At 52.0% G+C, this 18,553-nt stretch overlaps 1 protein-coding gene across 1 annotated transcript; it reads right to left on the bottom strand.

The window, feature by feature from the left end:
* Nucleotides 1-1,835: 1,835 nt before the first annotated feature.
* Nucleotides 1,836-14,279, bottom strand: Bgn (biglycan). The gene is made up of 8 exons (XM_075958340.1): nucleotides 14,160-14,279; nucleotides 6,528-6,779; nucleotides 6,040-6,152; nucleotides 5,304-5,517; nucleotides 4,564-4,674; nucleotides 4,319-4,412; nucleotides 4,037-4,175; nucleotides 1,836-3,177 (listed from the first exon to the last, which is right to left on the bottom strand). The coding sequence occupies exons 2-8, from the start codon at nucleotides 6,766-6,768 to the stop codon at nucleotides 2,980-2,982; spliced, it is 1,110 nt and encodes a 369-aa protein (XP_075814455.1). The 5' UTR covers nucleotides 6,769-6,779; nucleotides 14,160-14,279; the 3' UTR covers nucleotides 1,836-2,979.
* Nucleotides 14,280-18,553: the final 4,274 nt, after the last annotated feature.

Below are 18,553 nucleotides of genomic sequence, written 5' to 3'. Positions count from 1 at the left end.
ATTTTTTTCATATCATTATCTGGTAATTTGAAATGCATTCAATAGTAAAGTGAGGTTGAAGAATTTAAATACACATAATGGAAGATTTATTTATTTTTATCTTATGGGTATGTGTGTGTTCAAGTGTATGTACGTGCACCATGCATAAGCCTGGTGCCCATGCAAGAGGGCATTTGGTGCCTAGAAGAAGGAATTTGGATCCCCTGTTTGTAAGATACCAATCTGTGTTCTGGGAACCAAACCTGGGTCCTCTGCAAGAGCAGCAAATGTTCATAACTGCAGAGCCATCTCTCCAGTCCCAAGGCAAAGGCATTTATCCCTGTGACCAAGACCAAGTGCTATGAAGATGGAGTCCATCTTTAACCATGACAGCCCAGCTTCTTGGGCTCCTCTCTGGGGCCTTACAGCCTTTGGTCTATACAGTGAGGAACTGTCTGTGGAATCCTTTCTCTGAACTTAACACCTATGTAACACTTGTCTCCTGAGCTGCTGGTGGTGCCCTACTGGGCCCCTCATCTGAGATCTGCGGAGGATAGCTTTGTAAACTTTACTGAAATGAGAGAAAGTCAAATGAGAAAAAAGGTGAATAGCCAGGGAGAGAGGCAGGAAGGGAAAAGTGACGCAGTGTGGGACCTGTTGAGGTGAATCCTGCCCCCAGAACACACCCCAGAGAAACACACTGAGGACTTCATCTTTCTGTCTCTACCAGGGCTCATTGCTATCTGCCCCTCCTTCCCACCAGCACAGGGACCGGACTGAGGCCCTGACTCCTGGCCCTGGGCCAGTGCCCTTGCCCTGTGTCTGCCCAGCTCAGCAGAGATTGCCAGGCTGTGGAGCACATGCCCCAGAATAGTGCTATGATGCTGCTCAGTGACATTCTATCGCTGGGCCACCACACTGAGTGGTGCCTCCCATCCCCAAAAGGAGAAACCTGGGGACACTTGGTGCCTTGGTTGCCAGGCCAGGCATAAGAGTATGGCTGTGTGTGAGAAATCACAGACAGTGCCTCTGGGTGAACCCCTTCTGGTCTGTCACTCACTCTGGCCTTGGCTGCTCTATTTTTGCTGTCTGGCTGTCACTGCATAGGGAAGCTCCAGTTCCCATGACCTGAGCAGGAGGCCTTGTGCTTAGCATGGGCTCCCTTCAGCTCTCAGGGGCTTCTGTTTCTTTTCAGGGCAGCTTGTATTCCCAGTGGGTTTGCCTTCCTGAACCCAAACTAGGGCCTCCATCATAGCCTGTTCTCAGCTCTCAGGGACCTGTGGGGTGCTGAATAGGAGGGCAAGCCAGACTGGCCCAAGTAGCTGTACCAGTATACTGCCTGATGCCAAGGGCTCCTCCCCTCTGCCCTTTCCTAGTGTTAGCACAGGTACTAGTCACTACTCAAACTGCAACAGGGCTCTGGAATTACTCTGTTCCCCTAATTCCATCTAGACAGGCATACAGGGATCTGCTGGAGTATTGAAGTTCCCCTTCTGAAGAGAGTAGGTCCTAGCTTGTTATCCCATAGCCAGAAGGTGCTTCACAAATGCTCCACACCGGGAAGGCAGATATTACCTCAGGTGTGGCCCGCTTTTTGGGTTCAGATCAAGAACAGCTGGAGCAATGGAAGGACCAAGAAAGGAGCGGGAAAGCAGACAAGACCTCAGCCTTATGTCTGGTCAATTGGTATGTGCTTTTATATCTTTGGACCTGTGGTAAGGAGGGCCTTCTTCTGAGGGCAAGGACTGGAAGGGAGCGTGGAAATGCAGAACCTCGGAGGTGGCCTGAGCAGGTCCCTTGTTTCACCTCTGTTCTCTTCTTGATGCCCAATGATGTTCCAGAGAAGTAGCACCGAGTCATATTGCACAGTGTTTCTTTAATTGAAAGACAACCGACCTCAGAAGCAGCACGCCCTCCAACTGGGTGCAACTGCTCACCAGCCCCTACCTCAGCAGGGACCCAGGGGTGAGGGGAAGGGACCTAGCCATCTTGGGGTGAAGGCACGGGCCAATGCAAACTGGTTCTAGAGGCTCTGGTGGCCTGCTGAGCCTCTTCAGGGTCTATGAAGCTTCCTGCTCCTCATCTTGGTAGCAGAGTATGGCCCCTTCCTGGACAATATGGACAGGATTCTGGGCCTCTACTTTCCAGCCTCCTCCAGGGCTGGGGGTCAAGTGCTGCGCAGGGCAATCACGGAGATAGTTGCCCACAGATTTGTTTGTGCAAGGCCTGGTCAGAGACCTATGAAGCAGAAAGCAGCCTAGGGGATGGTCAGTGTGTGTGTGTGTGTGTGTGTGTGTGTGTGTGTGTGTGTGTGTATGTGTGTGTAAGAGAGAGAGAGACAGAGACAGAAAAAGAGAGACAGACAGAGACCTAGGCAAAGAGATACAGAGCTAGAGAGATATGAACGGGGTCCAGAGATGGCAGGGGAGATATCTACTACCCTAAAAGGAAGCATGGCAGGGCTGGAGAGAAGGACTGATCTGGGAGTTAGTAGAGCCAGGTAATGCCTGGGATGGACAGGTTGTAAACTCGGGATCACCAGAGGGCAAGGGCAGCAGGTAGGGTCCAAGACAGACATTGATGAGGAAGAAGAGGAACACATGTCTAGAGAGAACAGTAGCTGTGGTAGTGTTCTGTGTCCACACTTGCTAGCTCCTCCTGCCACCGGCAGCTGGGTGTCAGAATGGACAAGAAGAAAGATTTATAGGGAGTCTTTGAGTGGACATGGAAGGTGAGTGTTAAATCTCAAAAGCTGAGGGGAACGGGCGAGAGGGCCATGCCATGTGCATACATGCAGGCTTGGGAGCCGGGGGAGGCTGAGCTGGGGCAGTGAGTTAGTGTTGGGGAACAAAGGGGTGTGTGTGTGTGTGTGTGTGTGTGTGTGTGTGTGTGTGTGGTGAGGGGCTTTGCTTCTTTGCTTCCCCTTCCCCTGTGGAACATCTATCTGGTTATGTTCCTCAGAGACTCTCACCAAGGCTACCATTGTGGCTACTACTGCCTCTACTTCTTATAATTTCCAAACTGGATGGCCAGGCGGTCAGTGACGCAGCGGAAGGTGGCTGGTTGCACTTCCCAGTAGGGCACAGGGTTGTTGAAGAGACTGATGCCGTTATAGTAGGCCCTCTTGACTCCGAAGCCCATGGGGCAAAAGTCGTTGATGCCCACCTTGGTGATGTTGTTGGAGTGCAGATAGACCACCTGGGGGCAGAGGGGATGTGACTGGGGATTTTCATCGGAGCCCAGGGCCACAGACCACCCTTCCCACTCTGTCCCAGCCTGGGTGGGTGTTATAGGCTGGAGGCAAGATGGAGGGCAGATGTAAGAGTGCTAGGGCCTGCCTCCATATTTAACTCCATCGGTCACTTCCTAGTGTCATTTCATGCTCACCCTTTGATGGCCAGTTGGTGATGCTTCACCCAATTCAGAAGAGAACAATGACCCGAGTGTGTTAGTGGGAATTGGCTGTCATTAGAGTACTAGCGTATGATTGAACCCAGGCCAGGATGAGGGGCTCAGGTGAGGTGTATAGCGAGAGGTGAGTTACGATGGGTGGGGTGGGGGCTATGTTTGGTAGAATGAGGCTGCTGTAGGAAGCAAACAGTGATCCTGATAGGTTATCTATGTAGGAGATATGGTGCTTTGGTTAGGAGCTCACTGGTGTAGTAAGGTCACTGGCCAGTAGAGGGTGCTCTCAGCCTGGCATGTGCTGCCCCAGGGGAGGATGAATGTGCTTTCTATCATGAATGGAGTTGGCATAAAATTGAGGTCCAGAACAGGGCTGGGAAAGACCTAGTTTGTCTATGTGGCTGAAAGCTAAGTCAGAGAGGGAGGCTCCCCTTCCCAAGAGATCCCACAGATGGGAGTTAGTACTGCCTCAGTGCAAACAGAGAGTGGGCACCACTCCAGTGGGGTCTGAATGAGGACCTGGGACCCAGGGAGCAATCTAGATCCTCTTATGCTCTCTACCCTGGGTCCCTTAAAAAATGGGGTCAGGGGAGGCAGGCAATTCAGAGGCTGGTGTCATGCTCCCACCCAGCCCAGGAGAGCCAGCTCTCACCTGGAGGAGTTTGAGGTCTGGGAGGCCAGCAGGCACCCGGGACAGCTTATTGTTGTCCAAATGGAGTTCCCGCAGGGTGGGCAGAAAACTCAGGCTCCCATTCTCAATCATTCGGATCTGGTTGTGGCCTAAGCCCAGCCTGAAGAGAAGTAAATTAGAAGTCATCAGAGGCTCGAGGGAAGGAGGACGCTGGAATAGAGCACAGGGACTTGGGTGCCACCCTATGAATTGCCCCATTTACTGATGGAGCCCTGCAGCCCCCAAGGACTGTCCCAGCCTCACCTGTACAGCTTGGAGTAGCGAAGTAGGTCCTCCAACTCGATAGCCTGGATTTTGTTGTGGTCCAGGTGAAGTTCATTCAGGGTCTCAGGGAGATCTATTCAAAAGAGAGCATGCTGGCAGGTAAGTGCAGAGTCTGGAGCAGGTAGAAAGAAATCCCACTCTGCTCCAGGAGGGCAGCCCTGATCCAGTATACTGGACAAACCCCCTTCAATGCTCCTGGAGGTAGGGCACTGACACTCTCCTACCTTTGGGGATGCCAGTGAGCTTGGCCTCTGAGATGCGCAGGTAGTTGAGCTTCAGGCCATCAAAGGCTCCTGGTTCAAAGCCGCTGTTCTCCAGGGGATTCCCACCCATCTCTAGGAGAGAAGCCCTGTCAGCCTGGAGCCAATCAGTGGCACCCCACACACCATTCTTTTCTGGGCTGGGGAGCTGCTGGTTGCTGACTCTTCCTACCTTCTCTAGAAAGCAGTCTAAGAATTTGCCCTGCTAACTAACTGAAAACTCCATCTGTTCAAGATGACTAGTTCAAAGATCTGGCACTGTTCTTGGCCTCTGGGAGTTGGGAAGCAATAGGAAAGTATCAGATAGGCATAGGAAAGTATTAGATAGGAGAGGCAGAGAAAAAGTCAGAACTTCCAGAAAGTCAGGGCTTCCAATTTCTGCTGCTATGGTGGTCTGCTGCCCTTCTCCATTCTCTCTATTGGCCTGATCTTCCTGCGTCCTATACCATCCCTTTACCCACGATGATTATGCAAACTGAGCTTTTGTCAAGAAGCATAATAATCTTCTTTTAGACTACTTTTGAGACTCTTTCTCTACCTGAGTCTTTAAACCCACCCCAGTGTCCTTCATTGTGGCCTGAATCAAGCTTTTGGAACACTCTGAGGCATACAGGGCTTTCCCACTAGTACAGGACAGTCCAGGACCCAACTGCCCTGGCTGGAAGGGATCTCCTCTACCCGGCTCCTTTATGCCCGACTCTCACCAATGCAGTTCATGTTCCGGAGCCCGCTGAACACGCCCTTGGGCACTTTGCGGATACGATTGTCATGGATGCGTAGCTCTACCAGGGAGCTGGGCAGGTTGGGAGGAATCTCCACCAGGTGGTTCTTGGAGATGTAGAGTTTCTGCAGTTTCCGCAAAGGGCTAAAGGCCTTCTCATGGATCTTGGAGATCTTATTGTTTACCAGGACCAGGGCCTGAGGCAGGGCAGGGGACCAAGGTGAGTATCCCAACCCCTGACACCACCTTCCCTCTTCTGCCTCCTGAACTTAACTACTGATAGCACTTGAGAGGCATCTGAACCTGTTTGGTTTCTGGGAGGTCAGTCAGTGTTTGTGAGCAGAGTGCATGGCAAGGAACTAAGGTTAAGTTTAGCTCCAAGCTGCCCTGGGAATGCCATTACTGACTAGCACAGTCTGCTAGTCAGTTTCTCCAAGAGCAACAACAGAATCTATTCTCTTTGTGTTGCTCAGGGGAGCCAGTAAAATGCAAAGCTTTCAGTCAAAAAGGGAACTGACCCGAGGAATTTTGTCTTGTGCCCGTGCACATAATCCATGGTCTTGGGTGTTCCCACCTCAGCCAGGGCCAGACTTATCTCAGCTCCATTGGTTCCCAGTCCCTCTTCCAAGTCCCATTTCTGAGCATCCCTCCTCCCAGCTAGAGAAACATTAAACTCTCCCCAGCTCCTCAGAAAGGACAGGGGGCAAAAGGAAGTTTACATAGAGGTGCTGAAGGCCTTTGAAGTCATCCTTGCGGAGCTCAGAGATGTCGTTGTTCTGCAGGTCTAGCAGTGTGGTGTCAGGTGAGATTTCCTTGGGCACAGTCTTCAGACCTGGGGACCAGCATCATCACCAGCATAAGCCTGGCTCATCCTGTCTGCTGTCACAGCTGGTGTAAAGGTGCCCACAGCTGCTGGGCACATACATGCATATGGGTACGCCCAGAGACACTAGTACAAATGCAGAGACTCTGAGCTAATGGGTGCCAGCTCCAAGCTTGCATTCTACTTGCTTTTCACATGCCAGACACTGGACACCCACAAACACTCATACCACAATACCTCAGCCTGTGGTGACTCATAGCATCCCCACCCCTACCATCCTATACCCATCTCACAGGACAGCCCATGTGTCCTCTTTAGGAGGGGCTCCCAGGCAGGGCCGGTACCTCTCTGGACACTCTCACCTTAAACTGCCTAGTGACTCACCCAAGTCGGAGCACTGAACAACCCGCAGGTGGCAGTGGCAGCCGAAAGGACACATGGCACTGAAGGTAGGTGTGACAGAGTCCAGGTCAGGGACACCTGAGGTCGTGTCTGAGCCTGAAGCCTCCTCATCATTCATCATGAGCAGTCCATCGTCCAGGGTGAAGTCCCAGAAGCCCTTCTGCTCAAAGGGCAGGGCCTGGCTCAGGGCCAGCAGCAAGGTGAGTAGCCACAGGGGACTCATGGTGAATGTTCCTGGGAGCAAAAAACGTGAGAAGGGCCACGTGTTGGCACTGTGTTCCTCTATCCCTCACAAGAGGCAGCAGAGGGAAGAGGTATGGGTAAGAAGCACCAGTTGAGGTAGGAGTGCTGGAATGAGTTGGTTTCATTGGGCAATGAAATGTCTTCCCATTTAGCTCAAGGTTGCCCCCACCACCATTGAGTCAGCCAGAGCCTGCCTCACTGCCCGAGGGCTAGAGGTCAGTGAGGCTAACTGGAGGCTGAGAGGAAACCCAGCTCTTGCCCCCCCCCCCCGCAATCTTTCCTGAGAGTGAGCTTGGGAGATTTGGATGCTCTTAGTTTAAGTGGGCGATGAATGAGTCATCCTTTCACAGTCTGAACCTCTCCACAGTGCCCATGCTGTTCTGAGAAGGTTCAGAGGCCAAGACACGAGGTGGGAGGGGAGGGGAGAGAGAGACACACACAGAGAGAGACAGAGACAGAGACAGAGAGATTCTCTAATGCTGTAGCAACACCAAGCAAAGGTCCTGGGAATTAGGGGATCAGCACTTGGCAGCTCCCTTCCTTTCATTTCCCAGGACTCAGTCTGCAGAACTCGGGGCTCCCATGTCTATCTCTGCTTTCTTTATGCCCATGGCCCTGGCATCAGGGTAAGCTGTTGCCAGAGTAACAGGGCAGGGTTGGGCTTGTCTAGAGGCCCCCCAGGCTGAGGCAGTGGGGCGGGGGTGGAGACTGCGCTGCCTGAACCTGCAGCACCCACATCTTCTGTTTCTTCCTCCTGCATTTAACTACGCAAGCATGGCCTAGTCTGTAGGACAAGGCTGAGCCCCTGCCTCACTTACCACTCCTTGCCCAACTCCATAGCAAGGGTTCAGGGTATTTTGGCCTGTTCATCCCATTTTCTCAATAGGGGATCCATGTTGGCCTTGCTAGTCTCCCAGGCTTGGATGTCTGGGGGTTATCCTGGTGCATGTGTGGAAAGGAAGCCCAGCCTCTTGAAGACTTGGAGCAGCCCCAGCTCAAGGAGGCCTCGTATGGGGCACATTTTGGTGGGAAAGCTGGGATATTTGGGGCTCCATCTGGGCTAACTAAACCCCTCTGATCTCAATTGCTGGAGGCAAAAGTGGAAGGAGCCCAGTTGATGAGGGGGCTGCACTCCCTGCTATTTTGAAATCCTCAGCAGCAGTGAGGTGGGGTGCTGGGACACCCCGTTTTGGTTATGCACAAGTACTGCCCATCTAGTGAATGTCAGCCCCAGAAGAAATCTTACCCTATGTTATTGCTTGAAAAATCCCAGGTTTGTGTGTGTGTGTGTGTAGTAGGGAGACACCCCCACACACAGAAACCCAACCCCGGTGGTTCTCATGGCTTGCCCAGGTTCCTAACTTATACCAGTATACAGAAGGGCCTCATAAGTAGTGATGAGCTGCTTCCTGGAGAGAATAGAGCAGCCTTTCTGATACCCAAAGATCACACAGCAAAGTAGGGACCACAGGCAAAGGCTCAGCTCAGTTTCCTTTTTATCTGTAGAAGTCCTCAGCTTGGTGAGTGTCCGTCTTCCCTCATTCCTCCCAAGTAGCCTCAAGATGCCCATCCAAGCCTGGCCTAGAAAGACACAGGAGATTCCCCAGAAGGTCTTGACCCCAGAGTAGCTAGAAAGATCTGTCATCTTTCAGCCCATGGCCTCTAGAACAGGGCGGGGATCTTGTCCAGGGCAGATGGACCAGAAGGGCTGGGAGGAGGAGCAAGAGCAGCCCAGAGCAGGCAAAAGAGGCAGAAGGGAGGCCAGAGAGCAAGATGGAATGGCAGGGAAGGAGTGAGGCACTGCCCCACCCACCTGCCTGTCCCCTCTGCCAAAACTATCCTGCAGAAAGATGAGTCAAGGCTAGAATTTATACCCACCTGAGCTGCAGGACCCACAATCCTCCTGTACAGGCCAGGAATCAGGGGAGGTGGCATAGATAGGGGATGCTGTTGGACAGAGCGCCATCTTTTTGGGACAAACCCAGGTCCTTTGGAACTAGAGTGGCCTGGAGATCTCCACAGGGCACCCCTTCCCTAGGCAGGAATCTCCTGAGACACCTTGTGTGGTTCACAGACACTCAGGGTGCAATGTTCCTCTGTAGGCACTGCAGCCTGTTCGGATTAAAAGCTGGCTCCACCAAGAGAAAGGAGCTACAGAACCCTAGGTGGGTTTATATGACTAGATTTGAAGGGGCATTGGTGTGGGGATCCACAAAGGGCTAGGAAGATGAGACAGGGGGATCCCAGGCTGTTGTGAGTTCCAGTCCAGGCTCATCCTGATGTAGGAGGCTCAAGGACCGTACAGAGGCAGGATGCTGTTTTTTTTTTCAGGGCTCAAGGCTTAAGAGGTGGGTACCAGGCAGGCTTCCTAGCACAGCCCTCATTTTCACTCAAAAACTGACACTAGATTCAGTTCCCATATTCTTCAGGGAAGGGGGTGTGCCAGACACAGAGCCAGAGAAGGGGATCCATTAAATTAAGAGAGTACAGAGGGTAGGTCTGCACCGCCAATAGTACCACTTTATGGATGAGAGAACTGATTGCTCCCAAGTCCCCTGTTTACTCAGCCTGAACAGAGAGTACAGCTTTGGTCACTCTAGGGTCTGAGCTTTCAGTCCTGCTTTTCATCCACGAATGAGGGTAGCTTCTGGGAAACACTGGGCCTATACATGGGTAATGCAGAGACCCAGGATGGGTGGGAGAGTCACTAAATCACTAAGTGGGATTATGGTGACAGTGGGGTGCTGCAGAGAGTCTCACATGCCTCCCTTCCTCAGCTCCCTCAAACTGAGCCTTCATCTCCATACACTGAGGAGGCAGGCAAAGTTGTAGTCAGGAAGGGATCTTCTGTGGGCAGACTCTGTAAAACCTATAGAAAGTTACTCCAATCCCACTTTCTTCTGCCACGGGGGCTTCCAGGACTCAGTCTCCCTTCATGGGCCTCTTTGGCTGAGCTTCTGCTCCATCAAAGTGAGCTCTGATCTAGCTGAGCGCTAGCTCATCAGAGCAAAGGAAAGAAGTCATCATCATGGTGAGCTGAGCTTGGCAAGGGCAAGTGCGAACAAGGGAAGGGGACGGGCTTCCTGGAGCCTGTGTCGCCACCCCAATAGGGCCCTCCTTGTCTGTCCCTCTGAAAGCCAGTGTAGTTCCCCACTCAGGATTGCTCCTGGCCACAGCCAAGCAAGACATGCTGGCAGTCTCTGAGAACATGGAAGGGCTGTGCCAGGCATTCAGGCCAGGCCAAGGGCGGCAGGGGCAAGGCTTGAGGTCTGGCAGGCTATGGGAGCTTGCCTGCAGATGTGGGGCTGGCAGCTGCCAAGGAGCAGACACCAAGTACAGTTTCAGCAGCCTCCTTCTGGGGGATTGGGCCCTGCTGAGTAACCCTACGTCAACTGGAAGGTGCTGCCTTCTACTAAGTTCTGCTGGGCTCCTGGGACTGTGCAGGTGGGGAAATGTGTAAGAGACAGGAGACACTAGGCACTGTTTTGCCTTCCTCTGATCATCAAAGGTGAGCTGACACCTGACCTGCTTCTTGCTGCCCTCTAAGGCCACCTAGCTCCAGCCTAACATTTAAGTGTCAACCAGAGGGATGGGATGTGTGCTTTCTTTCCTGTATGCCCTAAGGTGAGCAGAGTCCAAGTCAAGCTGGTCAGGGCCACATCTTACCACCTGTGGCCCTGGTACTGGCAGAGTATCTGGGCAGCCAGATACAGCTCTCCAACAGACTTGGGGTGGGCTGTACCTGAATTCAGGAGTCAGAAGTCCCTGGAGTATGTATAGAGAGGTGGTGAGTGCATTGAGGGAGAGCTTTCTATTGCTTGCTCATGCTCTACTGAGAAACTTCTGGAAAGGAGCCTGATGGCAGATGACCCTGGTCAGTTGGAGGTACTACATTTCCTGGTCCCTTTGCACCTGACCCATGTGTCCACCCACCTTCTCCCATTTAGTAACAAAGTCTGGGCTCCTAGAGTTTTCAAAGGAGAGAAGGATGCCGTCACTTCTCAATGGTGGAAGAGGAGACTCAAGTGCTTTCTTTACCTACCCAGCCCCTGGTGACCAGAATGTTTTTAACATTTGATAGGCACCTAGTAAGTGAGGCTTAGAGAATTTGTCCCAAACTCTTTCCCACAGCCTCACAGTGAGGTAAGAGTCAGGCTGAGAGGTTACTGTGTCTGTCTACCTGACCATTCCGATCCCTGCTCCTGGAGAGAGTAGCAAGGCAGCACATTCCAGATCCCAGAAAGTCCCCTTTCTTCTCATGTCTTGGGGTTTCTGAACTCTCTCCCCAATACCAGGTTGCCAGGAGCTCTGCCTGAGGTTCCCAGCCTTATGCAGTCAGTTGGGAAAGACCTCTTGATTTTCAGCCACTAAAGCCCATGGAAAGGCCACACCTGGGGCTTTCTGGACTTGGAATCAGGGAAGAAGGTAATTAGAGTGAAGAAACACCCCTGGAGCCCCCATTTATCCGAGGCGTCTTTGACTGAGGGATATAAAAGTGGGGTAAGGGACTTAATGGCCTGGAAGAGGGCAGAAGACAAAGCCTGGCTCTCAAGAACCAGAGGATTTGGCCCAGCAAACCCCAGCCTCCCTCTGAAAACGCCTGAATCTGTTGTTTCTGGAAGGCTGGAGGATGGTCTTAGGTGGGACAAGTGTGAACCACACTCTCTCTTCCGTGAGCCACACCCCCACTCTGTGAGATTTGCAGAAAAGACTCTGTGGGTGGTCCAGGTGTAATATGTGATGCTGCTGGCCTTCCCCATCCCAGTGTGCCTGAGCACAAAGGAATGGGAGTCTCCTGGGGGTGAGGAAAGGGTGAGAAACAATGCCAATTGCCCCAGAATTCAGTGGGCAGGGCCAGAGCAGGAGTCCCCTGGTTAGTTTGCCTTTTAGGGGGATTGGACCTGCCCTGAAATCTTTGGTCTATTTATGACTAGGTATCCGGGAACATTCATTCACACTGCTCCCCTACTTCTTGGCATGAGGGAGGTCCTGTGTTGGGGTGTCTCCCTACAACCAATTGGCCTCCTTACAATGGGGTGGGCCTGCTGCTTGGACTATTGGCATGTGGGGGCCAGACTAGAAGATGAGTATGGCATTTTAGATCAGGGACAAAGGAGGAGGAGCCGGAGGGAGTCATGGTGGATGTGGAGGGAGTCAGGGGGGTGTTGTGGGGGATTGACGAAGCTGAGAAGTTCCAGTAGTTGGAGTATTAAGGGCTCTCAGTATTGCTGCCTCATGGGGGAGGCATGCTGAGAATCCTGTCTAAGGACTAGTGACTTCTGGGTAGACTCATGGGACTCCGTTTCTCCAGGGAGAGCAGGAGAAAGATCATGATAAGAGAGCCCAGGCAAGAGGGAGACTAAAATGGAGTCCCCACGTCACCTCAACACCGGGTAACAGGAATTGAGTGACCTAGAGGGGATCCTAGTGCAAATTGTCAAATATACCCTTAATTACAAATTCTTCCTCTGAGGTCTTGACACTGTGACTGGAGGAATACACACATTGTCATGGGATGGCTACAGAATGTGGCTGAAGAAAGCTCCTTTTCACCTCCACAATGTCCTTTCTCCTTCTACCCCACTATGTTGCCAATCCTCCTGCAGCCTAGGGCTTGGGAGGGACTGGAGAAAGATTTGAGCCAGCGCTAGCAACTTATCTGACATGATGGTCAGTGACTGGCATACCCCCTCTGGGCCCCTAAAACTAGCTGGTCCCAGACTCGCGTTGCATGCAGTAGGACCTTGACCCCTGTTCCGGGCAGGGTGCAGAAGCAGCACTGGATTGGAGTCCTGTGGAGTGAAAGTGGGCCAGTGTATGAGTGGGTCAGAGAGGCGCAGCTGCCACACCCAGGTGGCCAGCTGGCTGTGGAGCCCTGTCCACTCCCTGGCTCAGAGCCTCCTCCTGCTGCCTTGCCCTGGTGGCTTAGAGGCAGACCGCCATCCTCCCATCAGTATAGCCGCACCGCCTGCCTTTGAAGATTCACCCACTTTGGCCTTCAGCAACCATACAGCAGTCACACACAGCCATGTTCCACACAAAGTACCTCTGCCACCCACAAGTTCTCCTAGGGTGTGGGTGGCACAGGCAACTGATGGCAAGTCCAGATGTCAGTCCCTGGAAACCTTGCTGGCATCGAAGAAGCATCTCCAGCTTGTCTCAATCCCAGTCATTACAAGGCAAAAAGCTGGCAGGGCAAAGGAACTTGGACAGAAGCTACTAAAGAGGAAACTGGAGCCACCCAGATGCTATGTCCTTGACTTAATGAAGATTTCCTCTGCCTGCCTCACCTCCCTGCAGGGTCCTGTGCCTCTGACTCTGGGCATATGGGAGCCTGACCCCACCCCTGGGGTAGTGACAGGGCACTCCAGTCCCCCAAACTTCACTAGACTTGGTGAATTCCCAAATGACTCTCTCTCTCTCTCTCTCTCTCTCTCTCTCTCTCTCTCTCTCTCCCTCTCTCGATTCCTTTTCTTGGGATTCCTCAGGGCCCTAAGCCATATTTGTACCTGGGATCATGGCACAGTTGCCCAATTTTCTACATCTATACCATTCTCTGCCCATTGTGCATCTTAGCTCAAGAGGGTTCTGGAAACAGATAGAACTGAGGTAACCAGGCAGGCAACCCAGGACCCCTATCACTGAGACTCTGGTGGAGCCATCCCTTGCCCAGAAGAGGGTGGAGGCAGGGCATTAGTCTGTGGTGAGTATGGAATATCAGGGCAAGGTGCCTGAGGGGTGCCTGGGAGTCCAAGGGGAAACTGTGCCAGTGCTGAGTTTTTCATTGGCTCCATCCTCCCTGACTTGGCCATGTGCCAAGCCCCCAAGGAAGGCTGAGCTTGGAGAGCAAGGCTAGCTGGCATGGAGGGTGTGCCTGGGCCTTGCCATGAAGGGCTAGGGCTGTGGGTAGAGCCAGCATGCCAGTCACCCAGCTCTGCCTCAGTGATATTCTGGGCAGCAGCCAAGGGGAAGCTCCCTACCCCCCCCCCCCCAGGCAGAGAGGGAAAGCGTGGATGAGTTTATCAGCTAAGCAAGGTCAGAGGGGAAAGGGAAAGGAAGAGTGGGAAGAAAGTTCAGGGAAGAGGGTGGGGAGAAGAGGCAGAGATGGGATAAGGACCAAAGGGGCCACAAGGTATCTAGGAAAGAACACAAACCAGGAGCCTTAGTTGGGTGCCCTGGGGTGTGGAGGGAGCAGTGGAGGTACAGACAGTGGGACAGCAGATGCCAGACTGAGCTAGCAGATGCAGTAGGGCTGCTATGGGGCATCTCTGGGTTAGTGAGGTGACAGCATAGCCAGGAATGAAGACAGCAAGGACAGATTGGGGTCTTTGTGGGAGAGTGGAGTCAGTTTGGGGCTTGAGCAGGCCCTACCTGGGGAGGGGGAAGCAGCCAGGTGCAGGCTGGTTAGTTGGTGGGCTAAGATGTCAGGCTGTCGGTGTGTCTGTCCGTCAGGCAGGGCCAACCGGGAGCAGCTGCTCACTCCTGGGCAGTTCGTGTGGAGAGAGGGAGACAGAGGCGGTGGGAGGGAGGCTAAAGGCTGGGCGGGCCGACAGGGAGGGGACGAACAGGGAAGGGGCGGAGAGGGAGACGAGGGAGGGGGCTGGTGGAGCTAAGAGGGAGAAAAGGAGGGAGGAAGGGCAGCTGGGAGGGAGGGGGCAGGCTTCCCGGCCCCCTGGCAGCTTCAAAGGAAGCAATTTTCTTGTAGACGGCTAGGCTGTGTTGCACCCCTCCCCCTCATGCCCCCCACTCTGGCCCCTGCCTCAAGCACACTTTGAAAGGACACACACTCACTTACTTAGGGACAGACCCTTGGTGTCTCTGGGCAGACAGCCTCACAGAGTCAAACTTTCCACTGCCCAAATGGGGACACTGAGGTGCTTGCTGGCATGCTGACAGGCAGAAGAAAATGAGAGATGAAAGGAGGTAGCCTTATGGCTAGGATAGTGAGAGGCCCTGGAATTCTGTCCTAATTCTACCCAGAACTCTGCCTGGTCTGAAATAAGTGGGTGGTTTGGGCATCAGAGAGTAGTGTATGGTAGGCTTCTGGAAGGGCTTGATCCAGGCTCCTAGGGGCTCTGTAAGCCTTTCCTCCCCATCCCTTCCTTCTTTAAAAAGGGGTTTGTCCCCAGATTCTGGAGACCTTCTTGGCTCACCTTCCTGAAGCCTTTGAGAAATTGGCAAAGTTGATTTGGAGAAGAAGAACCAAGTCCCTCATCTTTCTCAACCCCTACAGGGTGGCTAGGATACCATAACCATGGTCTCTGCTGGGGGCATTTCCTCTGGTCACTTTTAGGGCATAACTGGGCTAACCTGCCAAGCCTCAGCTGCTTCTTGAGGGCCCAAATGAGTCATGGTCCCTAGTGTGGCATCTAATTCTCCCTTGCTAGTGAAGCTTACAAGATATAAAGGCGAGAGCCCTTAGGTGGTGAGAGATTGAATCAGGGAGCCCCACTGAAATCTGAAGAAGGAGCAAAGGACCAAGAGCAGGGAAGGGCAAACAAGGAGGGAAGCAGAAGCCCACTGGCTAGAGATCAGAGTGAGGGGTGAGGGTCACTACAGGTTTCAAGCTGGGGACAGAGGTTCTAGTAAGTGTTTTGCCTGGAGCCAGAATCAGCTCAGTGTCCAGCTGTGGTGTTTTTCCTTCAAGATGCTCTTCCTCTTGTTGCAGAAAGGAGAAAAATGGAAGAAGCTGGATATGTGTTGGGAGCCTGTGGGCGCCTTTGGATTCTATGTTCCAGACCAGGAGACTGGGGAGCACACAGGGTCCCCCCCCCAGACTGAGGCTGTTGGTTTTGCCTAACACACACACACACACACACACACACACACACACACACACACACATATATATATATATATATATATATATATATATATATATATATATATAGAGAGAGAGAGAGAGAGAGAGAGAGAGAGAGAGAATCTCATGTAGCCCTATTTGGCCTTCAACTGACTTTGTAAGTGAAACTGGTCTTGAACTCCTGATCCTCCTGTCTTTGTCTTATGAATGCTAGGATTACAGAGTGCTTTACCAAGTCGCATTTGGTTCATATCTTTCAGATTTTTCTTTTTTCTCTCTCTTTTCTTTTTGTCTTTTCAATACTCGTGACGGGAGCAGGGTCTTGTGTATACCCAGCAAATGGTCTCCCATTGAACTATTCCCAGCCCCTGGCTTTGCGATTGTTCTAGCCATACTCAAACATACATGGCCGTTGGCAGAGTAACATTCTGGAAGCCACAGAATCTCATGGAGCCTCAGATTCTTTATCCACAGCCACTTCGTGATAACTTTGGCTCTCTCTCCAGTGGATTTGGACTCTGAGACCTACCATCCAGGCTAAACATGTCACAGAGACCAGGAGCAAAGAGGTGGCAAAGGCTGAAGCAGATCCAAGGCACATATGGAACATTCTGCTTGGTGAGTGCAGCCAGCGGCAAAAGGCCACAATATATCTGGCCTCTCCAGAATAGGCTCCTCAATAGAGACAGAGAAACAGCAAATGGGTGGGAATGGGAGGAATAGAGGAGTGACAGCCAAGTACACAGGTCTTTTGGTCTTAAACAATCACCACATTTGATTTATTTTGTGTGTGGGTGGATAGGTGTGCATATCATGACATTTGAGTAGAAATCAGAGAACAAGCACTGAGGGTTGTTTATCAGCCTACACCGTGTGGGTCCCAGAGACCAAACTCAGATTATTAGATTCACTGAATCATCTCAGCAGTTCCGAGTCTTCAGACTGAAACGATAAGAGTGCTCTAAACATACTGAGCGGAAGCTGCTGAGTTGTTCATTTAAACTGTATGCTTAGTGTTCTATATGTCTTTTATGTCTTTTAAAGTAAGTAAACTTGAACTTGTGGTGATCCTCCTGTATCTGCTTCCTGAGTGCTAAGATTACAAGAGTGGGCCATTACTACACTCAATAATTATATCTCAACCAATCTTCTTTTTTTAATTTTGTTTTGATTTTTTTTTTGGATTTTCATGGCAGGGTTCCTCTGTGTAGTTTTGGAGCATGTCCTGGCCTTGAACTCACAGAGATCCACCTATCTCTGCCTCCCAAGTGCTAGGGTTAAAGGCGTGCACCACCACCGCCAGGTTTGTTTTGAATTTTGAGATAGTCTCCGGTAGTCCAAGCTGAACTCAAATTCACTACGTAGTCCAGAAAGACCTTCTGCTTCCACCTGCTGAGTGCTGAAGTTAGAGACATATGCTGCCATGCCTAGTCAAGGTTTTTATTTTAAGGGTGAAACCTCACAGAATATCTATTCACTGCTCCAGGCACCCGCCTGCAAATTCCTTGTTGGATATGGTACCACTTGACCTGAGTCTATACCATTCTAGGAGTTGTTATCCAGGCCTCCAAGAGCACCAGTAGGGACAAGTACCCTAGAGATAGTAATCACAAGATGGATCTGCCGTGACCTAGAGCAGTGCTCCCCAACCTCCCTAATGCTGGGACCCTTTAATACACTTCCTCATATTGTGGGGACCCCAAATCATTTTTGTTTCTGCTTCATAACTGGAATTTTCTACTGTTATGAATTGTAATGTTTTCCGGTGGTCTTAGGTGACCCCTATGAAAGGGTCACTCAACTCCCCAAAGGGGTCCCAACCCACAGGTTGAGAACCACCACACTAGGGGTTTCCTAGGACATAGCTGAGTTCCACAAGGAGGTAGGTATGTGTTCTTGTTTCTGGCCTCGACAGGGCTATAACACCTAGCATCAAGGAGAGGCTCGGGAAGACTTTCTGGAGGAGTCACCAACAGTGAGTAGACTAGGACAGGCAGAGAGAGCCTTGGCCTTGCAGAGGGTGTAGGTAACAGCCTAGGAAACGTGCCCTAGGCTTAGGTGGGAGGCTGAGCAGTAAACTTGCCAATCTGTCTTCCTGGATGGGGGGGAAAGGAGAGAGGTGCACTGTGCACTTTGAGGTTCTTCCTCAAAGTTGGGGGGTAGGTCAGGGCAAAACTTCCGTAAATACAGTTTTTGTGCCTGGAAGGTCCTTGTGTCTGTGGTTTGCAGTCTGCAATAAGCTATAACTGCATGTCCAGCCCAGGGCCCATTGAGTCACTCGGCCTGGCCCTCTAATTTGGGGGCAACTCCCAGACCGTCCAGGCAGCACCTCTCAGTCTTTGAGCCTTCCCCTCTCCCTCTTTTAGTTCCCTCTCCTTATGCCTCAGCTCTCTGAGGAAACAACCTGGACCCCGGCTGGCTGTAGCAAGGCTGGGAACAGAACGTCCTTGCTGGCCAGCAGAAAAGAGCAGCAACAGCAGCAGCAATCTCTTGCCCTCTGGCCTCCCATGCCTGGGAGGAGACTGAAAAGGCAGGGGGAGGGTAGTGGCGAGGAGGGAGACAGGAAGGAAGAATAGGCATTTCCTGAGGCCCCAGGACTCCTGAAGAGGCAATCACACAGCTGTCTCAGCTCCTCAGGAACCAGTGGCAGCCTTATGCAGGGCTTGGGAGACAGAGCTCATCATTGTCAACACATCTGTGTGTGATCCAGGCTATCCTAGAGAGGGGCTAGCTTCTGTGTATACCCCTTCAACTCTAGCTTGTATGCTTCCCCAGAGGTCTGGAGAAGGTTAGGTTACCTTGGGGAGCTACCCTAGTCTTCCCTGGCCTGCCTCACAGCCTAGGAAGTCCTTTCTCTTGCTGTACAGAGCCAAGAATGTCAGGAGGAGCCTAGCTAACCCTTTAGATAGATGAGAAGCACATCCTAGAGCACCCAGCACTGCTTCTGGGAGAAGCTGCACTG

This window comes from Microtus pennsylvanicus, chromosome X, assembly GCF_037038515.1.
Source record: "Microtus pennsylvanicus isolate mMicPen1 chromosome X, mMicPen1.hap1, whole genome shotgun sequence".
Classification (NCBI taxonomy): domain Eukaryota; kingdom Metazoa; phylum Chordata; class Mammalia; order Rodentia; family Cricetidae; genus Microtus; species Microtus pennsylvanicus.
Note: the sequence above shows the minus strand (reverse complement) of the source record. Positions and strands in the feature narration are given on the sequence as shown.